The sequence below is a fragment of the Planococcus citri genome, chromosome 5 (genome assembly GCF_950023065.1).
Source record: "Planococcus citri chromosome 5, ihPlaCitr1.1, whole genome shotgun sequence".
Lineage (NCBI taxonomy): Eukaryota > Metazoa > Arthropoda > Insecta > Hemiptera > Pseudococcidae > Planococcus > Planococcus citri.
This window is the reverse complement of record NC_088681.1, coordinates 47839236-47863607: the sequence shown is the minus strand read 5'-3', so window position 1 is coordinate 47863607 and position 24372 is coordinate 47839236. Positions and strand designations below refer to the sequence as shown.

General features: G+C 36.0%; 1 protein-coding gene across 5 annotated transcripts in view; it reads left to right on the top strand.

The window, feature by feature from the left end:
- Adcy2 (adenylate cyclase type 2 Ac76E) overlaps positions 1 to 24372 on the top strand; it is a 605017-nt gene that overhangs the window by 282495 nt on the left and 298150 nt on the right. For all 5 annotated transcript variants that reach the window (XM_065367874.1, XM_065367872.1, XM_065367873.1 and 2 more), the window contains 3 exons: positions 9149 to 9276; positions 18377 to 18535; positions 19359 to 19491. In XM_065367874.1, coding sequence (XP_065223946.1) covers positions 9149 to 9276; positions 18377 to 18535; positions 19359 to 19491 — 420 coding nt within the window. The remainder of the gene's footprint in view (positions 1 to 9148; positions 9277 to 18376; positions 18536 to 19358; positions 19492 to 24372) is intronic.

The window sequence follows — 24372 nt, the reverse complement described above, 5'->3', positions numbered from 1 at the left end:
TCCACCATTTGATTCTTTTGCATCCGGTTTGCTAATTGTTGATCAAAGAGAAGAGGGCTTCCCTCCTTCCCTCTTAGTTCGGCGTATGACAATGTGAATAATTTCACCCTCTCTCCCCGCCCCCATCCTCTGGGGCAACTTTTTTCTATAAGGGGGTATTTAAAAAGTTGGCCTTTTACAACAAAACGGCGGCCATTTTGATTGACAGATCAGCCGAAATAGCAGATTTTGCGTTTCAACGTAGGACAGATCGAAAGAGCAGGCAAAAGTTTATCATCAGCCAAAATTTCAAGTGCTGAAGTGCATTTTTCGATTTTTGATGAATTTTGAAAATTCAAGTTGAAGTCAAAAATGAGAAAAAAAATCAAAATTTTCCCAAACTGATGTATGTAGAAAGCTGAAATTTGAAATATACCCCATTTTCGACCTACCAATTCGATTGGAAAGTGAAACGGTTTCAAACTATTTTGAGCTATTCTGGAGTCTGCAGCAGGTTTTTTTAAACTTGAAATTTTCATAAAATTTTATCCAAATGAGGTTGGAAACTTGAAATTCACGTTCCAATATAATTTCAGCACGCTGTTAAGGCCTGAGTTTAAGTCATTTTGGAGCCTCCAGAGATTATTTTGAAAATTCTCAGAGCCTCCAGCTGATTTTTGAAACTTGGAATTTCCACGAAATGCCATCAAAAATGCAGTTGGAAAGCAACAATTTATTCCGAAAATTAATTTAATACGTTATAAAGTCGACTGCAGGTGGATTTCAAATCGTTTTTGAGCTTCAAGCGACTTTTTAGAAATTACTGGAGCCTTCAGAGATTTTTTGAAACTTGAAATTTCCACAAAATTTCATCAAACGGAATTGGAAATTTGACATTTACGTTCCATTCCAACTTCAACACGCTATTAAGTCAGCTGCTGGTGGGTTCTAGTTATTTTGGAGCCTCCAGAGATTTTTTTGAAAATTCTTGGAGCCTCCAGCTGATTCTTGAAACTTGAAATTTCCACGATATGTCATCAAGTGCAGTTGGAAAGTCAAAATTCACTCTGCAAATTGATATAAATACGCTATAAAGTCGACCGCAGGTGGATTCCCAGTCGTTTTGGAGCTTCCAGCGACTTTTTGGAAATTACTGGAGCCTCCAGTGAATTTTTGAAACTTGAAACTTCCACAAAGTTTCATCAAATGGAAGGGGAAAGCCAAGATTCACTTTGAACAGATTTTGTTACATTTTAAAAAAAAATATGAAGTTTCCAAAAAACTGCTGGAAGCTCCAAAACGGATAGAAATTTGCAACTGCCTGCAATCCACTTCGTAATGATGTTAAAAATAGGGAGTGAACTGAATTTCATCTTTCTACCTCACACGATGAATTTTTCAAATTTTCAAAGAAGTATGAAATCGATAGTGGAGAGTAAGTTTCGAATTTCCTATTCTATTTGGTGAAATTTTAATCATCAAGAAAAAGGAGACTATTTTGCAACATTTTGGTAAGCAAGCGAGATTTTTTGGCAAAAAAAGAGAGAATTTTCTAGATATTAGGTAACGACAAAAAACAAGACTTTTACCATTTTAGCAAAAAGGAAGGATTTTTTGGAATTTTTGGAAAAAATGACACTTGTTGGCAATGTTTTGCAAAAAATCAAAAAAGACAAATTTTTGCAAATACACGAGACCTTTTTGGTAATTTTGGAAGAAAATAAAAAATTTTCGATGTTGTTGCTCGAAAACAAAATTCTGACAATTTCAACAAGGGACAAGCTTTTCGACAATTTCTGAGAAAAAATTGCGAGCTTGGACAACTTTTGCAGAAAAGTGAGACTTTTTGATTTTTAGCAGAAGGAGAAACGTTGACAATTTTATGAAAAGAAACAGGTTTTCAGCAATTTTTAACAAGAAAAAAGTGAGATTTATTAATATTTTTTCTATTTTTCCCCTAAAAAGTAAGGCCAACATTCAAAAAAATTTAATTTTTGAGATTTTTCAAAAAAGTAACTCGAATAACCAAAGTTTTGAAAAAGTATCCAAAAATTACTTTTGACAACTTTCGTAACTTTGTTATATGTACTTGAAAAGTAACCAAGTACGAACCCTGACAGAATATTTGGCAAAGAATCGATATAAAATAGAATACAGCAATAGCAATTCCTTTAAAATATTTAGACTCGATATCCGATAAGAATCTAATTACAAGCCTCGCACTGGCACTCATCTTTTGGAGTTGAAAAGAAACAGCATACAGAATACCACTTCCAAGTACAAGATTAAATTATCTATATCTATTCCCAAGTTAATTCAATCAACAAAGTTTAATTAGGAAAATGTAAGTACGTATAGCAGTATTAGCACTTCTGAGAAAACAAAAAAAAAATAGAAACGAACAAAGAAAAAACATTCCGTAATTAATTCGAGCCTGAGATGCTAAACGAAAAGAAAATTTAGCGTAATTATCAAGCGACCAGTTCGTGGCCTCGTCTATTCGCAATCACACAAACAGATAACACTGTAACGAAATTAGTGTAAGTTATTTTTAATTAAATTACTTCGTCGTTCATTAGGTTCCTTGTGACTTTTTCAAGAACAAGATTTCGTCTTATATAAACTCCCTTTCAAGCATACCTACTTACCTACCCTCAGCTGTACTTTGTATGCATATTCTACTCGCAGCAGTATCGATAAAATTACCCCTCCGGTCACCCTTTCACCTATTAAGCAGGGTGTAAAAAGCTTTCGCAACAATTCAACACGAGCTGCGAGCTTTTACAAAATGTTTTCGTACAAACCGAGCTTTTGCTTTTTTTTTCCTCTCCTAATTATGTCGTATTAATATCGCAATTACACTAATTCAACGTTACGCCGCGATACGCTTTTTTGTCCCTCCCCCTACTCCGCTCTCTCTCGTAATTATTCGTGAATATTCGAGCGTATAATCGAGTCTAAAACATGCGATATTTTAATTAATTTTTTTTCCCTGAAACATACGGACACGTGGGCAATACTCTTACCCCTGCCGAGTCCACACAGTTGCGTATCAAAACATCGTAAAATAAATGACCACTGTTGAAAATAAAAGCTCGAAAAAACCCTTTTTTCGCGATATTATTACACCGAGTGTGCGTATTTACAGAATGTGTATACTGTGTAGTGTGTACGATTGTGCAAAATCGCCTATGAATATTTAATTTCACCGAAAGCCGAATCGGAGAACACGGTGGACGTAAACTTTCGACGTTTTAACAGTCGTTTGATATTTTCTCGAAAAATTACACACAAAGTTTAACTATAGACTGCAGCAAAATATTGTACCTGGGTACTTGACTTACCAAGTAAGATTTATTGGTGATAAAAGATACCAGTAATGCATAGGTCTAAGTACTCGTGTTGAGACCAAATAAACTTTCAATCTGACCCTTATCTCATACCCAGGTAATTTTGTGCAGAAAATTAAGACACGAAGATGCAAACTTTACCGGTCAGTGCTGCTGTTAAGGAAATCCTTCGCGAATCGAACAAGTTACAAGGAGTCTTTTTCGAAAACGATACGATACGCTCTCGTTTTTAACGTAACGTTTCTCTTTACCTATATACCTACTAAGTAATTGTAGAAGAGATAAAACGATTATGTAGGTGAGAAGGAAGGCATTAGGGCCGTCGCCGTTGACTTTGTCGTGCATTCTAACGCTCTAAGGTATGTTTAACATTTTCAAGTTGGTTCGAACACGCGATAGCTTTGTAGTTACGAATTATGGAGGCCGTCTCGAGACTTGAAGCGATGTTAGCAAACATTAATAATAATTATACGAGTATAATAATGCCTGTTTGATCAATCAACAGGTCATCCTACGTAATTTACAGCTGTATTACACGTGTAATAGCGATATCAACATAATTTACCTGAAATCAGGGTAATTTTATCGAAATAATAATCGTTTCGAGATGAATTTTGAAAACGCACGTGTATAAACAGAAAGTGGTGCCAAAAGTCTCAAATTTGGAAAAAAAATGTTGATAAAAAAATATCAAAAATAAAATCTGGTAAAAAATCATTGGTTTTTGTTATGAAATTTTTAATGGTTTATTCGCCACGCTGTGTTGAATAATTTTCTTTCATCTTTGTATTTTGGCCATATCAAAGATAGTCCGGCATATGGCAATAGAAATTATTTGCACCCCTCTCCTCTCAGTCGATCCTCTAAGACCACTTTTTTCTTAAAGGGGACATCCTAAAGAACATTTTGAAGCAAACTTGCATAAAAAAGTTGGCCTCAGTAACAAAATGGCAGACATTTTGATTCACAGGCCAGCTGAAATCGCAGATTTTTTTTGTCCCTACATAGTACTCTCTGTTAGACTGTATTCAAGAACAAATACGATATGGTGGGAGGATGAGAATAATTCCCTACCGAGTGAAAGATTAAAAATATCCTATACAAATATTTTTAATATCAAGAAGAAACCATTTACCTACTTACATACCCCTTGCTAGCTCAGCTTATACCACATAAGTGTCGCATATGTCAACATAATAAACAGATCAATTAGTTCAGTGGCAAAATGTATTTTTTAAGCAATAAACGGCAAATCATGATACAAGGACACCAAAAGGAAACTTTTGAGCCCGGGAGCCCATCGCCAAGTCCCATAGGAAGGGAAGGAGGGTGATTTGGGGGGTGGGTGGGTTCAACCCCCATTTTTCAAAATGGAGCTATCGGCACGATATTGGTATCAATTCCATATGATTGAACCCCGCTGAGTTCGAAAATACCATTACTTTCAAAATCTGAGGAAGAGGCATGCCTCAAATTTGAGATTTTCTGAGTAAAGTTTTTGCATTTTTCTCAAAAATACCCCAAAATTACAGTTTTTCAACCCTAGACGACACGCTGACCTTCCATCGGCCTTTTGCATGGTCATTTTCGGATTCCACAGATCAATTACAATGCGAATCGACCATCAATACTTTCGCATACCTCTACCGCGAGTGCACAGAGGGGTCAAAAGGGGGTTTGAAGGTGGTTGTTCAGAATCTTCTTTGGCTCGGAGCCAATAAAAAATCAATAGCATTTTTGAAATCAGCGTCTTCGAAAACCTACATTTTGATATACAAGTCGATTTTTTGTGAAAAATTTCATCCCCACCCCTTGAACGCAGTATCATCCCCTTGGGTTGCACCAAAATGAAAAATCGATAGCATTTTTGAAATCAGCGCCCTCAAAAACCTACATTTTGATATACATGTCGATTTTTCGTGTAAAATGGACACACCCCTCATATGGTGCCCCCCTTCCGTGGCTGGAATCGAAAAAATAATTGAAAATTTGGGTTCGGCGGTACGAAAAACATCGATACAAACATTATTATCACGATGGTAAGCAAATGTATATAATACTTATATTAATTACATTATTTCTAAAATTAATTCAACATAAGCAAGATGAGAGTCAAATTTGACCCCCTCTACTATCTTCCAGGAGGGGTGTAAAAAGTGCCTCTGAGCCTTATTCGATAGTATTTGATCTGTAGAATTCGAAGATCACCATTAGAACCTTCTTCCGCCAATTGTATCCGGTGCACAGTTCAAAACCGTGATTTTTGTAAGAAAATAAATGCCGAAAAACTGCTAATTTTTAACCCCTTTTACCGACTTTGCCGTGAAACGGAAAGTCAAGGTATTGTATTTGTCATGATGGTTCAAGAATTGGGTGGGGGTGGATTTTCTTGACGTTTCGGAGGGTGCTGATCACGATAAGACGTATGGCGCAAAACGAGATAAGTTTATATATATATTTATACAGGCTTGCTACAGCTTATACAGGCCCGTTTCTGGAAGTGACATCGACTATCCGAGACCCGACGCGACGTTCCGAGGCCCGTTAGCGGGTCTCGGAACGTTTTCCTATTAAAAACTATATTTTCATGATGTACACACTTCAGGGATGCTATAGACAAATTTTTGTCTGGGACTCACAAAGTAGGTATCATACCTACAGTATATATAGCTTACCTTACTTCACCCCACACAGAAACTTCATACTCGCGTCATTCCTATATAATCACTCCTTGGAGATCGCACCAACGGCTCTAGACCAGGCTTGATAGCCGCTAGCTAGGCGCATGCGCGAACGAATTTACCTGGCACTCTTTAAAATTTTTCTAAGTGTCAAAGACGCGGGCCTCGGATCGTCAGTACGATGTACCGGGTCTCGGATAGTAAGCAAGTTCCATATAGATATATTTATTTATTTATTTATATATCAATTTATGTATAAATTTGTGCCGGGCTGAACTCAAAAGCTCCGAACTTTAAGTCAAAACTGATGATGGCAAAATATTGCTTTGATACTGAACTAGAGAAATTTTTAATTTGGTCGAAATCGATTCAGCCGTTTACGAGATATGAACGTTTAAGTGTGTTTCAACGTTATGGATAAGCAGAAATTTGTGTAAACCCTTATATCTCGCAAACGGCTCACCCCCAACAAACAGATGGGGTGGTTAGGGTGTGTAGGTTGTAGATTGGTGCGCCGGAGGTCGGGTGTTCGAATCCCGCGCGAGTCAAGAGGAGAAAATTTTTTGTTGATTTTTTTGTTAATTTTTTTGTTAATTTTATCCGTCCAAAATTTTTTTGCCATAAAAAGTCAAAATTTTTCAAAAATTTCTAGTGTAATTTTTGTTTTAACAAAAAACATTAAGTTTTTGGTAAATAGCCAGTAAATTTTGATCATTTTTTTTTTTGGTGAATTAATAGTAATTTTTAGTAGGTAAATAAAATGATTAGTTATTTTTGGTGAATTACTCGTAATTAAAGTTGGTTGGAAATTTTGGTAAATTACTTGGGTAATTTTTGGTAAATTGGTAAAGTTTGGTAAATTGTTAAAAACCTTTGGTAGTAAATTACTGGGGTAATTAAAATTTGGTAAAAAATTGGTAAATTAGTGAGGAAATGTCTGGTAAATTACTGAGGTGAATGGTGGTAAATTGCGTAATTCTTGGTAAAATGGAAAATTGGTAAATTAGTGTGTAATGTCTGGTAAATTACTGAGGTAAATGTTAGTAAATTGCTGGGATAATTTTTGGTAAATTCGTAAATTTTGGTAAATTGGTAAATTTTGGTAGATTGGTAAATTTTGGTAAATTGGTAAATTTTGGTAAATTGGTAAATTTTGGTAAATCGGTAAATTTTGGTAAATCGGTAAATTTGGGTAAATTGTTAAATTTTGGTAAATTAGTAAATTTTGGTAAATTATTAAATTTCGTCGGTAAATTTTGGTAAATTGGTAAATTTTGGTAAATTGGTAAATTTCGGTAAATTGGTAAATTTCGGTAAATTGGTAAATTTCGGTAAATTGGTAAATTTCGGAAAATTGGTAAATTTCGGTATACTGGTAAATTTTGGTAAATTGGTAAATTTTGGTAAATCCGTAAATTTCGGTAAATTTGTTTATTCTCCTGTATAACAGAGCAAAGTCGGTTAATCTTGCCTACTGCGCAAGATGTTTTTTTTCATAATAAAAATATCCAAAAATTAATGGGAGGCTGCAGAAAGGCTGGAAATGGCGAAATTCGCCCTCTTGGGGTTATGGACCAAAACAGAAAAGAATGATACTCTACATTTCTGAGATCTCACTTCATCTTTTCCACCATCTACCCCCCCCCCCCCAACAAATTTTCAATAGAGACGCCGAGATTGTCAATTTTAAGAAAACAGCTGGTCCCCTTTAAAAGTCAACAAGTCCAAGATGATGAGGTTGTGGTCCATGGTGTATATAGGATTTTTTACTCCTATTCATGAGTAATACGTGGTTTTAATTTTTCAGGTCTTATCCGAATCACCCTGTGTATTTTGCATTACTTCAAACAGTTCAAACTACGTATTATTTTTCTTGATTCGAAAAAATTCTTCGCGTTTTTCTTATTTATAATCACCATTGTTTGAGTTTATTGCACGTACTCATTACCATTTTTTCCTTTCATTATATTTTAAAACCCGGAGCAATTTTAATCTTCGAGTACCTGCGAAAATTGCAAATAAAAGTAATACAATAAGACTCGAACTCGAAACTGCGTTTTAGTCGAGTGGCTCGGTGTAAATGAATATCTGATTATGCATTTTTATCCCATAAAATTCACGCGAAACTAACGAATCTTCGCTGCATCTGCCGAAGGCGATGAAATGCGCTCGCTGGTAAATATTTTAAAACGAAGTAGCATTTTTAACGACCCATAAACACCCTAAGGTTAAAATGTCCGCGTTTACCTACTCCAGTAAATATATTCTCAATGACAAAAAATTGTTGGAAAACGAAGAAAAATAATTCATTTAGAGTCTCGACTCGTGAAAGAAAACGTGTAAAATATAAATTCGAATCAAAGTTTACCTAACTCTTTTTTATATTCCGCTACAAATGCGAAAAAAAAACAGATGGCGAAAGAAAAGTGCATAAAGCCGAAGCTCTCGAGGCGTTACTAAGTATAGACATTTGTGTTGGTCCGGCTTATAGAACGAATTTTCTCATTTAAAACATTATTACAATAAAAGCATAGCGAGTAAGTATTTTTATTTGTTCAGAAAGTAGTCGAGAGTAACCGACTGTGAAACGAGCATTAATCGCACTCCGATGACGTCATATGTCCAGACTTTTGAACCCGTAAAAGATAACAACGATGTGTAGAATTACGGGGTGAGGCTGAGGAAGAGAGGATAAGGTGAGACATGACAGCTACAATGCTTGTTGTCGATGTTGAAATTTTTTCTCAACGTGTTCGGCAAATAACTGAAAAAATAAATATCTCGGACACGGCGACGACGATGGCGATGGTGTTGTCGTGTGAATTTCAAACACATGGTGTATCGAGCTCGATGTTGATGTATATTATGGACCCTTGAGTTGTGTAAAATGGATGTCATACCTACGACGTGTTCTTTTATTAAATTTTTCTTCCCCGTTTCTTCACACGAGTCTTATTGGACGATCGAACAGATTCGATGAAGCGAGCTGTTCTGACGTGAGAGGAACGATGATGTTGAATGAATATGCGATTGTACATATCTTTGTCCGTGAAATTCGAGACACGTGTTTTTATTATTTACGTTTTTTAATGGAGTTTGTTGATGAGATTTTTTGTTTTGTTTATGTTTTTTAAATAGGATAATCAATGCATGAGGATCAAAATTTTGGGCGATTGTTACTACTGTGTGTCCGGATTACCAGTGTCTAGACCGAATCACGCGTACAACTGTGTTAATATGGGATTGCAGATGATCGAAGCCATAAGGTAAGCTTCTGAATTTTACTGTTTTTAATACTCTTTTAAGTAATTGTACACTTTCGACGTGAATTGCCCATACTCATAATGAAAATAAAACATAAAACGAGTAAGGAGGGGTTTTCTTGTACAGAAGTTGATTTTAAAAAAAATTGCGATGAGATAAAATTTTAAAAAAATAGTAATTCGTTTTTTAAAATTGTTCCAACTTTGTAAGTCTCTATGTAGGTGGCTAACATTGTTGTAGGTGGGGGGGCTGAGAGAAGGTTTTTCTTGAAAAAGGAATTATTTAGAACCATTTTGCTCGGAGATGGAAAAATTTTCAAATAATCTGTCCCTATACAGACATCAATTTTTCATCTTTTTCGACATTTTTCAACTTTGGAGACTTCATACAAGGTGACCAACATTTTTTGAAGACCCGAGGAAGGGGTTTTCTTGAAAATGTGGTTATTTACAAGGACTCTTGTCTAGAAATCAAACATTTTCAGAAAATTTGCACAGATATCAATTTTTTATTTTTTTGTTGTTGATTTTTTTCAACTTTGAGGGGCTTTATATAAATAAATAAACCCACATCATTTTGGAGATCAAGGAAGGGTTTTCTTGAAAAGGTGCTTATTTAGAAAGATTCTGCCCATAAATGAAGAATTTCAAAAATTTTCTATAGACTTCAATTTTTCATCTTGTTTTCTCCAAATTTAGGATGCTCCATACAAGAGTGTCAACATCATTAAGGTTTCAACAAAGGCCCCCTAATTCTGATTTGATTTTAGTACAATTCCCCGAATCCATTAAACCCAGCGCAAGCTAGGTTTGTTGTTGCTAGAGGTAGTCTCTAAGTGGCAGCTCAGATCATCAAGAAGAGCCAGTCCCCCAGGACAGATGAGGAGGCGAAGACAACACCAGGGGTATTCTGCGCATCCATGTTGTGCGGGGTGGTAACATGTTGCTGTTTGATGTTCTCGGAATCAATAAACATGGCTAAAGCAGAATTCTCCAGTTGGAGGAACAATGGGGGGGGGGGGAGTGGCAAGTTGAAGGCCAAGCCTCTACATAAATACGGATTACAAATAAGAATGCATAAGAGCTGCAGAACACCAACTCACTCGTTCCAGCCCCCAGGGATGTGCACAAGTTTCAAAGTGAGAAGACAAAATACCATCACCTAAAAACTGGCAAATGCTGCTAAGGGAGTAAACCCCAACAGAAAATCATGGTGGAAAGTAATGGGAAACCACCACCATTACATTTCCCTTGAATTATATGGACATCAATTTAGTAACGGCCATAAGCCTCCATCAGGCTGATCCATCCGCCAAGGCAGCTGGATAGGGTGGCCCATTGGGTGAAAATCTGCCCTTCTGCCAATAAAAATGTTTTAAAAAGCAGTTAGTTGGCATTTTATACTTAAACGCCAATTCACAGATGTAATTTGAAGCGGCTTCTGAGGTTGTTACATTTTCTGCACCACAGGAAAAAATTTCTGCTGAAAAACATGCTACAAGAATATTTTGTAGCGTATTTTTGTTGCATAAGGCCACTACACTTTTAAATTAAGTGGCGTATTTCTGCACGTCTAAAGAAACCAGCTACAAAATATGCTATGAGAATATTTCATAGCGTGTTTATTCATGTACTAGCTGAAAAAAGTGTGTAAATGTGGTATTTTACACATGTGTTTTAGCTTAGTGTATAAATATTTATTCTCTTGATATCATCTGCCCTGATGGTTAGGGTATGAGAGTTCTAGTTCTCTGATCCAGAGACCTGAGTTCGATTCCCAGCCGAGCCAAAATTTTTTTCATAAACTATAACAGCAATGGCAGATTTTTACGCTTAGGGGCAGAAAAACCAAATACGCGCTGATTAATGGACAGATATGTATTGGCGTAAAGTGCCAGAATTCCTGCCTGCGTTTTTGTGTCGAGTAAGGGCAGATTTTCACCCAACTGGGTGCTAAGAATATGCAGAGTCAAAACAAGGTGGAACAACATCAACGTTGCAACCTGGAATGTAAGAATTTTGTATAAAATTGGAAGACTTGCTAATGTAACTACGGAAGCCAGGAGATTACAAATTGGTGTATTAGGAACAAGCAAGACCCGATGGACTGGAAATGGTAGAAACCCGGCAGATAAAGACTATGAAATGATTTATGCTGGGAAAGACACACACCAACTACATACGTAGGTGTGGGTATATATATACATACTACAGAATCAACAATAAAATCAGTGCCAAATTCCAAAATCAGAGAGGATACTACTTGTAAGGTTGGAGGTCCAACCAAAATCAATTGTGATAATTCAAGTTATGCACCAACAGCAGAAAGCAGTACAGAGGAAATCAACTTCTATAAACAAGCTGCTTGAAACAAGTATGGAAATAGATTATACTCTTAAGAAAGTCATAGGATTTTACGTAAGTTTTACGTACTGCTCAGTGCGCGAGCAAGCATCAAATCAGCTGTTCACGTACAACGTTGCACCCCATTGGTTGCTCCACCCACCTCCACCGCGTGATGACACCAACCTGCCATGCGCAGTATGTAACACATACGTAAAATGCTATGACTTTCTTAAGAGCATAATCTATTTCCATACTTGTATTAAAGAGCTTTAACACAATGTTGTGTTTCTGATGGGAGACTCCAATGCCAAAATTGGGAAGGATCATGGCAGCCAAGTTGCAGGGAGATGCACACTTGGAGAGCTGAATGAAAGAGGTGAAATGCTCATAGAGTTCTCTGAAAGACACAATCTAGTAATATGCAATACCTGGTTCGAACAGCATGAAAAAAGATTATACACTTGGGTCAGTCTTGGAGATTGAGTCAGAAACCAGAGTCATTTTGTAAAAAATTTCCTGTAGATTAAAATGATCTTCACCTTTTTAAGCTAGGATCAATATTTGAGGAGAAAAATGCCAAAAACTGAATTGGGGGACTAGGATCCACAATTTAGGGGAAAGCTCACCCCGCACAGTGGGCTGTGAGAACCCTCAAAACGGGTGTAATTCAAAAACTTACAATGAACTCTAAAACAATGGTACAATGATATCCTTTCTTATGTTTTTGGGGTCGCAGAATACGAATTTGACAATATATTTTTTGTAGGGGTGGTGGTGAGGGGGTGAAGGGGGCGAAAAATTCAAAATTTGACGATAATGATGTGTGATAAGTCGAAATGTATGTTTTTGAGGGTGTACATCACGAATCTGACACTATTTTTTTCGTAGGGGTCAATGGTGGGGGCTGAAGGGGGCGAAAGCGGTGAAAAATTCAAAATTTGACTATAATGATGTGTGATATGTCGAAATGTACCGAATATGAATTATTCAACTAAAAGTGAGTAATTTTCATCAATTTACTCGATTTTAGTTGTTATAAAGTAATTATAGAGGTATAATTTACGTTGAAACTCCGTTTTTTGCATACTCTGCTGCATAAATAGGAATAGAAAAAATTTTTGCACGTAGATGCACGGGAAATTCCAGTGGCTGGTAATACTTAAGATAGTGTATTTCAAGATGTTAATTGCCATTTTTGCCCCAAAGTGCCCCCGCGACCTCCACAGTCGATTATAGTGAAAAATCTTGGTGAATTTCGTTAAAATGTGACAAATTTTTTCTTCCTGGGGCTTTAACGGCTCCCAAATAGAAAATTCTTCATCCCCCACCCTTCACCCCTTCTACACCCTCGAAAACGTACATTTTGACATATCACACGTAATTATGGTCAAAATTTGAATTTTTCACCCCCTTCATCCCCCACCATTCACCCCTACGAAAAAAATATTGTCAAATTCGTGATCTACAACCTCGAAAACATACATTTCGACATATCACACATCATTATAGTCAAATTTTGAATTTTTAAACATTTTCACCCCCTCAGCCCCCACCATTGACCCCTACGAAAAAAATATTGTCAGATTCGTGATCTACACCCTCAAAAACATACATTTCGACATATCACACATCATTATAGTCACATTTTGAATTTTTCGCTCTCCTCACCCCCTCACCCCCCACCCCTACAAAAAAAATATTGTCAAATTCGTATTCTGCGACCCCAAAAACATAAAGGAGGATATCATTGTACCATTTTTTTAGGGTTCATTGTAAGTTTTTGAATTACGCCCGTTTTGAGGGTGCTCACAGCCCACTGTGCCCCGTAGGCAACCGGACTCCTCAGATCCTTGATTGGGACATGAAAACGGACCAGTATACCAAAATTCAGCTTTCCACCCAAAGCTTTCTAAATGATGTCATTTCTTTGGCTAATTCTACTAGACTAATATTGAATTTGGGCAAATGTCCAGGAACCTTCTGATTTTTTTCAACTTTGGGAGCGTTTAATTAGGGGCCAATATGGTTTTGAGGGTCGAGAGAAATTTTTTTTCTAAAAAAGGGGTTATTTATAAAAATTTTGACGCAAAAACTAAGAATTTTGGTAAATTAATTTGTTTTTATCTCTTTTGATTTTATTCATCTGGGGTTTGAGAGGGGGGGATCGTGTCTACGGCACAATTTTTTTTCAGATGAGGAAAAATAAAAAATAGAGAATTATTTTCTCATCCGAGGTACTTTACAACTTTAGGGGCGAGAGGTGGAAAATTCCAACTGTGAAAAATAACAAGGTATCCTTCCCACCCCTCTATTACGGGGCGGTGAAAAAAAAACCACCAGACATCTTCCACATGAACAAGACCTTTCTTTACTCGTATTATACGTTTACATCCTTTCATCTAGACGATCGTAATTTTACTGACGTTTTGATTAAAGAAATGAATCCTCAAAGCACACTATTCGTGGTTTTCTTCACCATAAACTTTTCCCACTGAGGATAGTTTTCATCCGACGGGTAATTTTTAATACGTTAGGAAATCTTTATGGTATTTACAAAGCCGGAAAATCGAGCCAGACAAACGTGCCGTTTTCGAGAGAAAAAAAAACACGAGACAGGCAATAATTCGCCAATTTAAAGCTCACTTATCGTAGCGTTTCGTAATTAAACGATATTTTTCCTTTACGCAAGGTCAAGTCCCCGGATACTGATTATTTTATCCAATAAGATTTTCGCATCGAATGTCAAGCTTCACTTTCCCAAAGGATTTCTCGTGTTTTCTCGTAACCTTCGACTTACGAGTAGACTTCTTTAACATTTATCGATATACGAGTACATACGTATGTACCGCAGCAAGCCATGAGCAAAAATTTCAATCATAGTTTTTCCCTCACGAGTGAAAAAATTGCAACAATTTCGTCGCTTCTTTTCTCAATTACTACTACGAAATGCAATTTAAAGCGAATTTTCTAACCAAAGCACCGAAGCTAGGGGTATGTTTGCAAAAAGAGCATTTTTTCTGCATCTTTCTCCTTCGCTAATGCAAAAGCCTCGCCGGAAACGCTGCACGGCGATGCTAACCAGCTAAAGGTTTTTATTTACCTTTTTACGTAAATTGCATTTTATCGCGTGCTCTTTGAAGTTTTCCTCTCGTCGGGGAAAAAAATCATTATGCATTTTCAAACGGGGTTTCTTTACTCAATGCGAAAATTACTTACTCGCGTCAATGCGGCCGCAATATTTGAACCGTTAAAAAATCCAACACCGTAGCTACTACTGTGAGGTACCCGGCCAAACCAGTGTCGCAGATTTCATTTCAATTCGCATTAGAGACACGAAGGCGAAAAAAAAAATTACGATATAATTATGTCGAGATTAGAGAAAAGCGGCCACCGTATGGAAAAGGTTTACTTTTAACGTGATACCGCATTTATGAAGCGAGCGAGAGTATTAAAATGGTTTTTAAGAGCTGTATACCGCAAAGTACGGGCATATGGTTTGTACTTTAAAAAAAATTAACAACTCAAAAACGCCAGTGTAATTTCACGGTAATTTCCCATCTGGCAAATTTTTGCTGAAGCCAATTCTGTGATTTTAAACGGAGTTCTTTTGAATCATTTGAAATAAGTTAGTTGCTAACTTTTTAACTGTAAAAAATCAAAATCTCACCAAATTGACCAAGAAAGCTGAAATTTAGTTTGAACCTTATTGTCGACCTCCTGAGTCGATTGGTGATGGCTTCAAGTTCGGAACCGGTTTTAGCCCCCTAAAAAATTAGTTCCAGTGAATGATAAAATTTGTATTTTTCGTTCATTTGCTTCAAAAAAGCTTGACAAGGGAAACTCTTGAGGTGTCACACTCCGATTTGAACCAGACCACGATTTTTGGAAAGAGCATAGTCTAAAACCCCCAAAACCTAATTTTCAGCTGCCCAAGTTCATTTTTCGATTTTTGGCGAATTTTTGAAAATTCAAAATTGACTGTTTTTGAGCGATTTATACTTTTTTTAAAAAAGTACGTACTTGATCAGTAAAAATGGTCAAAATAAGTCCCAAAACTAATATTAATTACCCAAATTCAAATTTTACCATTTCCATCCATTCTGGAGCCTCCAGCGCGATTTTTCAATTTCTCCAGAATTTTGAATTTGCTCCAGAAGGCGTGAATATGAAGTTAGGCTGCTAAAAATCGAGTTGTATATTACACTAGACCTGTTTAACGAGTTTATCCACATTTGAGCCGATTTTGAGAGTGACACCTCAAAAGTGGCGTTTTGACCAGATTTTTTCAAAATTAAAGAATCCAAAAAATCAAAAGTTTCCCGTTTTTGTGGAAATTTTTGAAATTCACGCAAATCGCTGTATTTTGTCCAAAAATAACCCCCCAAATCCAAATTTCACAATTTCCAGCCATTCTGAAGCCTCCAGCGTGATTTTTTCAATTTCTCCAGAATTTTGTATTTGCTCCAGAAGGCGTGAATATGCAGTTGGGCAGCTAAAAATCGAGTTGTGTATTATACTCGACCTGTTTAACGAGTTTATCTACATTTGAGCCGATTTTGGGAGTGACACCTCAAGAGTGGTTCTTTGATCAGCATTTTTAAAAATTAAAAAATCCAAAAGATGACCGTTTGTGAGAAAATTCTTGAAATTTGCACAAATCGTTGTATTTGGTCCGTAACTAACCCTCCAAATCAAAATTTTACAATTTCCAGCCATTCTGGAGCCTTCAGCGCGATTTTCAAATTCTCCAGAATTTTGAATTTGCTCCAGAAGGCGTGAATATGAAATTAGGCAGCTAAAAATCGAGTTGTATAATACACTCGACCTGTTTAACGAGTTTTTCCTCATTTGAGCTGATTTTGAGAGTGACACCTCAAGAGTGGTTTTTTGAGGTGTCACTCTCGCTCCAAAACGGCTGGAAATGGTAGAATTTGTGCTCCGGGTGCGGGTGTTAGTTCTTGAAGAAATACAGCGATTCGCACAAATTTCAAAAATTTCCTCACAAACGGTTATCTTTTGATTTTTTGGTTTATTTAAGTTTGAAAAAAGCTGGTCAAAAAACCACTCTTGAAAATCGGCTCAAATGTAGATTAACTCGTTAAACAGGTCGAGTATAATACACAACTCAATTTTTAGCTGCCCAACTTCAAATTCACGCCTTCTGAAGCAAATTCAAAATTCTGGAGAAATTGGAAAATCGCGCTGGAGGCTCTAGAATGGTTGGAAATGGTAAAATTTGGATTTGAGTAATTAATATTAGTTTTGAGAATTATTTTGACCATTTTTACTGATCAAGTACGTACTTTTTAAAAAAAAGCATAAATCGCCAAAAACAGTCAATTTTGAATTTTCAAAAATTCGCCAAAAATCGAAAAATGAACGGGGAAATATTTTTTGCACGACGAAATAGGGCGTCATCACGACAAGCATTTTTTCGTTCATAAAATATGAATGAACGACAAACAATGATGAGGTTTCACGCCAGATGAAGCCCGACAAAAAAGTATTTTTGAACGACTACGATTTAAAAACGAAATAAGCAGTATTCACGCCAAAATAATTTCATACACGACAGAACATTATCAGTTCAATTATGGTTAAATTAACGACTTTACAGTTATAATTTTGTACAAATTTTGACAAATAATCAACAGAGGGTTTCTTTCAAAAAAATTTGAGTGAAATTGTAACTCAGTAGAAGAGAACCAAACTGGCCTAAGCGAAGCGAGGACGAAAGCTTAGGGGGAAAAATGAGAATTTTGAGGATAAGATCGGTGATTTTGTCGGCAAATGAACGATAATTTAATACATAAACTTTCTGGAATTTCTCACAATTTCCCAAGTTTTTTCTACTTTTGAGGAACCGGAGGGGTGCTTACTGTCACCTCTTCGCCCCCTTTCGCTTCGTCCCTGAGGTCAAAAAAATAATGTTCCAAAACGCGCTTTGTCCATTGTTATTGAAATTTTTTTCAGCAGTATTTAGTGGATGAAATGTATACCTACACTCCTACATCATAAATCCACCCAAATAAAGTGCTAAACTCGCCTAAAAAGCCAATTTACCTGTTTAAAGGGAAACTGTTTTTCCTCTCTCCTGAAAAGTTGTGAAAATGGACAAAGCGAGTTTTGGAATATCACTCTTCATATGTACCTACTTCGATCGTTTTGTTGGTATCATTTTAATATTTTTTAAACGTTTATCTATGTCGGTAAAATATATCTTTTTGACAGAAAAACTTTGTCGTGCATGGCCTTATATGGCAGTTGCGAAATTATCTACTTAGGTCAAAAGAGGAGAGGGGTCGTCCAACGAAGTCAACGAAAGCTTTACTTTTATAAACACTAAACAGAAATTAGGTTTTGGGGGTTTTAGACTATGCTCTTTTCAAAAATCGTGGTCTGGTTCAAATCGGAGTGTGACACCTCAAGAGGTTCTCTTGTGAGATGTTTGAAGACATTAGAAAAGCGAAAAATTTGAATATTAAATTTTGCCTCACCCACCCCTCCCCCTCTTGAAAAGTCGTAAGTGTTCAAAAAATTTTCTGCTAAAAGACCAGCTAAAGTCTTACTTTTTTATTTTGAAATTTTGTTAGACACCCTGGTTGGAAAAGTTTGATGAAATATTGTACGTATTTTATAGGCACCACTGAAGAAATTTTCCTAGATGATTACTTGATTAAAAATTATGATGACAATAGAGCAATTTTTATTGAGAATTTTCCAATTCTTACTGAACATTGTAAATTTTCTGTTACAGATTTGTTCGCGAAGCAACCGGATTCAATGTGGATATGCGAATCGGAATTCATACCGGTAACGTGCTATGCGGTGTTTTAGGGCTAAGAAAATGGCAATTCGATGTATGGAGCGATGACGTCACACTTGCTAATCACATGGAATCGGGAGGAGTTCCAGGGTAAAGATCTCATTATCGTTATTATTCATTATGTATATTCGTGTACCTACATAAAAAGAATGCAACTGTGCCTCGTACATACATCTACATCTACTACATTTACACGTATACATACGCGCGAATTAATCTCCCAAAGAGACCTATCCGAAGGCTCGAAAATACGCCTCTAGGTCCCCAGACAATCGCGCAAAACCTAGTATTTTACACGCAAAAGTACGCACGTATAGTGACGTTATATGTGGTGTGGCGTAGCGGCGATGCTTTGTAAATCAATGCGGTTTTAACCTTTCGTTTGAAATATTCAAAAGGTTTTAATGACGACGGAGGCGAAAACGCGCCGAAGAATATTAAATTTTGAATTCAACGTTTATAGTCGGAGCGCCCAATGCGCCTAGATCGTGGCCGCGGTGCAAGTATCCTTGAGGGATGCTAAGTTTATACCCCCTTGCTTCCTCTCCACTTCTTCATTTCTACAAAGTACCGTTGTCGTACTCGTAGGTACACGAAATCTTCGTATGCGTATTAAATATGTACATAGAGCTCATCTCGTACAATATCTGGCTTCTTGTACAAAATTTCTTTTTTGAACACGGTGTGTAAATTTTTCGTTTTATGATGAACCTGAAACGTGCTCTGAGCGTGAATGTGGTTTAGTTAAATTGCATAATTTTTTATGTTTCGGGTGGTGAGAATTTTTGATGAAGGTTATTACGAAGGACTCGTGACTATGTTTAAATTTTGTATATGAGTATTTTTTTTGTTGGAATTTTCATTATGTAAGGATGAGTAATTTGAACTGGTGAACTTTTGTTTTGTTTAACAGAAAAGTACATATCACCAAAGCTACATTGTTGCAATTGAACGACAGATTTCAAGTGGAGCCGGGAAATGGAGGCGAACGAGAGGCGTATCTGGCGGATCACAAGATCGAGACTTACCTCATCGTACCATCACCGGTGAGTACCTAATTAGTTCAAATTGATTTTTGGTTCAAATAGTTTATGAAAATGAACGAAATTTGTCAATTGTCATGTGTTGGATAAAATTATAAAATTGTGTGAGAGTAAGCCAATGAAGAAGCTGAGTTGCTACTTCATTCATCGCCTTCCAAAAATCAACTGGAATTCGTGTATGGATGTTAATAAAATTGCCTAACCAGTTTGCCGTAAATATGAGTTGATGTCTGGAAGGAAACCTATTCTTCAATTAACCTGAACCAAACATCAAATCAAGTCTTCGTGTTTCGCTCAAATTTTCTTACGATTTTCTTTGGATGACTTAATAGAATAACCATTAACATTTCTGTCCTCTCCCCTCGGAAAGGCTGAAAGCTGTAACCCTTGTCATTTTTTATGCTCTTTTTAGTAAACTGATTTTCAAAATTGGATTCTGCACTCTTGAGGGATGAAGAAGCTTCCCCAATTTTTATAAGTCAAAAAGGTCCTCAAGTTGAAGTACCTAGTACTTATATTAATTTTTGTAAAAACTGGACTATTTGCGATAGGCCAGCAGTTTTTAATTTATAAGTTTCAGCACAATGGTGATTTTTACATTTTATGACCTGGAACCGGTTCTAATCGATCAAATAAAGTCAAACTTGAGGAATACCGTTCTTTCGGGAGCTAGAATTGACCCCTGCAGCTTGGAGGGTCAAAGTTGAAAATTACAGAAAGGTCATTTTTTGGAGAAGCATAATTTAGCTCCAAATTGATGAAAATGGTCCAAATTCATACCGTTGGTGAGTAACGCCATTGTGAACAACATATCCAAATTTCAGCTTCATAGGTCATTCCCACCCCGTTTAAGGTGGGAAAAATCTGATTTTGACTCTATTTTAACCCCAAACCATCATTAAAATTGACCTAGGGAGCCCCAATGTCCATAATACAATGGAATGGTGCCACTTGAGTGCCTTTTGCAGGTTCAACCTTCCAGCCCCATTTGACCCCTCTCCAGGGTCAAAACAGTTGATTTTTGCGTGTTTTTTGACGTTTAGCAAACCTACAACCCCTCCAAATTGATCTAGAGGGTCCAAATTTTCACAGTACATTGGGAGGATGTACCACAAGTGCCTTTTGCAGGTTTCAACCTTCCAACCCTATTCGACCCTTGTCCAGAGTCAAAAACGTGGATTTTTTGGCCATTTTACATGTTTTTCAGTGGCGTAGCCAAGGGGGGTGAAGGGGGCCATGGCCCCCCTTGCGAGCAAAAATTTGAAAGAAAACATGCAAAAATGGACGTTTTTTTGTTGTTTGAACCCATTTTTTCTAAAAATTTTCGCTCTCGCTTGGCTCGAGCAGTAATTTTGACTTCCTTTTCATGAAATCACCACACATCACAATAGATTTCCAGAAAATTATCCCTCATTTCGATTTTTCATGCCTAAAAATCTGGGTTTGTCCCCTCCTTGAGAAAATCCTGGTTACGCCACTGATGTTTTTCGACCTTCAGCCAAACCTACAGCCCCTCCAAATTGACCTAGAAGGTCCAAATTTTCACAGTACATTAGGAGGATGTACTCGAAGTGCCTTGTGCAGGCTTCAACCTTCCAAATTCATTTGATTTTCTTCCAGAGTCCTTTTATGTCAATTTGGTCAAATTTCAATTTTTTTTCATTAAAAATGGGCTAAATTTGACATTTTAAAAATTTGCCAAAAATCAAAAAATTAATTTCAGTATCTGAATTAAACTGGTCCAAATTTTTTTAGTGTCCCTCTAGTTCGTCAATTTTCTCATGACTTTAAGTCTGGGGTAATCCTGAAGGTTCAGAGGAGTTGGATATCGATGAAAAAGTTAGCTCATCAAACTCAGCGTCAAAAATACGCCACTTCTTTCATTTTTTTTTTTAATTCAAATGTGTTATTTTTAAAAAGGAAAAATAATATAAAACAGGTGTGAAAAATATGAATTTGTCTCCTAGAATTTTTCATATGATTTCCCCAAATACAATAAATTTTTGTGGTGTGCATTTTTTTCCAACTTTGATAGGCTGTTTATTTTTTAGGGTGTCTAACAGTGATGAAAGTCATTAAAGTCATATAAGTCATAAAAAAGTCATGCATTTTGATAGGTGGTCATGAAAGTCATGAAAAGTCATAAAAAATTCGTGAATTTTGCTCGAAACACACTCGAAACTTCTTTAAAAAGCCCATAATATGAAAAAAAAATTAAAAAATAAAAATTTGTTCAAAAAATCAAAAAAATGAAAACACTGAAATACCTAATTTTCGATCCTGTAAAAAATGGCAACCCTGTTCGACGAGTAAATACGCTATTTTATCTATTTACTTGGTAAAAATGTGAAAAATAGGTCATGAAAAAGTCATAATTTTTTGGTCTGGAAGTTTTGTTAGACATCCTGTTTTTTTGAATGCGGTGAAGTGGATTTTATTAATTTTTTTTTTCAAACAGAATTTTTTAAATGGGAAAATGATCAAAAATTACCATTTTTCTAAACGCGAAACTGGGCCTTATAAGAATTATAAATCCAGAGTTGTCATTTGAGCTCATTTTACCCCCATTAGGACTCTTACTTTTTCAAATTTCAGAAAAAAAAGTACAAGAACGACTCAATTCTCCGTCAAGCGTTAAATTTCGTGAAAATTTTCGAGCATGATGTGTCCAATTGTTCCCCATCATCTTTCATTATCACTCAATGCCCAAAAAAAGAGTTTCTATTCTCACAACAATTGATGAGAATTTGTACATTTTCAGATTTCGGGAAAAAGAGGGTCGAAAAACGCTTTAAATTCACTAATTTCAGTAAAGTGAGAAAAAATAGGAAATTGAAATTTAATGAAATTTGAAATACGAAAAGATCAAGTATTTTGTATCGAATTCCAACTCAAACAAACATACCCTCCCCTTTCCCCTCCTTCTCACCCAGCACCGAACATAATGTATATTAAAAAGGAAATTAATTCTGAAGCTGTTAATTTGAGGAGGAATTATTCATTATCGAATACATAATTCGTTGCACAAATCACCAAAACTTTCTCAAATGACGAATTGGCTTATAATATTTTTCTAATACTTGCGTAACCCCGAATACGGTATTTTCAATTGAAAATTATAATAACTGTTATCAACAGCGTTCACCTGAACGTAAATGAATTCCGGAATCAAATTTCCATCAAAATCCAAGACGGGAGGGAAATTGGAAAATAATAGGATAGGAAATGCTGTCTCGTCAAGAAAAACCTCAAATCGATGTCAAATGAGGCGTATTATAAAAGGAATAAAATTCGTTAACGATGACATCGAGCGGAGGCTTTATTGTCACGAGACAAATTGATACATAAAAAAAAAGAAGAACGCCCGTTAATAATTTAAAATTAACGACGCGACGGAAGAAATGACTTTATTTAACCGCGTCGTTTCTTCTCTCACCTTTTTTCCTGCGATACGAATTCCAAACACCCGTATATATTCAATTCGCGACTTTGTGTAACAGCTCGAAAAACACATAAAGATATTTCAGAGCTCGTGAGATTCGAATAACCATAATTCGATGATCGGATCCATACCCATACACCACGTATGTACCTTTATGAGATTGCATAACTCGTCTTCAGTATGGAAATTTTCGACTCGTTTATCATTTAAATGTGATCGCAAATATAGACGAATACGAGTAAAAATTGATAAGTATTCAAAGTGCACCTCGGAGAGAAGTTTTTGACGATAAAAAAAAAAACCCTAAAGTGCACGAATCCGAAATTTACGCAGCACTCGTTAAATTCGCGGATGAGAAGGAAAAAACCGTTCCTAAATTACCGTCTTGAGTAAAAATATCTTAATTCTTCCTCGTAGTATACGTACATATAGTACAATGTTCCCTGTGGTTTTACGTACATACATTTAAAACGGTTACCTTCAAGTCGCGGTCCAGTTGTTGTGCAATTGAAACGCCAGCCAGTGAAAATTCTCCTCCCTATTTTGAGAAACTTTACTGCTAGAATACACTAAAGAAAGACGAGGATAATTTGAGGAAAGTTGCTGTAACCGAATCGTTTTAAAAACCATTAGCGAGAAGCTTGTAAATTACTTCCATTCGTCTTACAATTGTACCTACCGCAGCATCATCGTCTAAAGATACTTACAAGAAGAGTAGGAGGGATTACTTCTTCGGGTGTTGAATTGTAAATATCCATGGAGAAGCCGACGAAACGGTGTTTTATCGAGTTGTTAAGTAATCGTTGCGAATATTTTAATTTAAAAGCTACTAATTGCCTTAAGTAATGGATCAGCTGTTGTAAAATGACCTCAGAAAGATACGATGAATAGTTGAATTTTGCTGGCCACTATTGATTAAATTTTCCTTTTTTTGTTTATTTATTTTTTCATTATCTTCTTTAAATTTTTTTCTTTTTTTTTTGGTTCAAGTATAATGCATACATTTAAGGACTTATCAAACTGGGTTTGAAAAGACTTTTCTTTTGATATGAAACATATACGAAAAAACATTTTTAAAAAAACAGGACAAAAGCAAGACAATTTCTCATATTTTATTTAAAAGGAAAGGGGGAGGTGTTCAGTACTATTACTATCACTTTTTTTTAATTTAGAAAATATTTCGATTTTTTTTTTCAATCCAAGATTTTCAAATGTTTAGATCTTTTCCCCACATTTATCATCGCTCGAAAAACAATTTTGAGAAATTCAAATTTCCTAATAATTAGAGAAGATATTAGAGGGAAATTCCAAAATTTTTGATTTTAAATATGAAAAAACTGAAAATAGAGCCGTTTTTCCAAATATTTTTAGGAAGGGGGGTTTCAAAATTTTTCTTCCATGATTAAAAAACAAAAAAAAAACACAAGCAGGACCATTTCTCA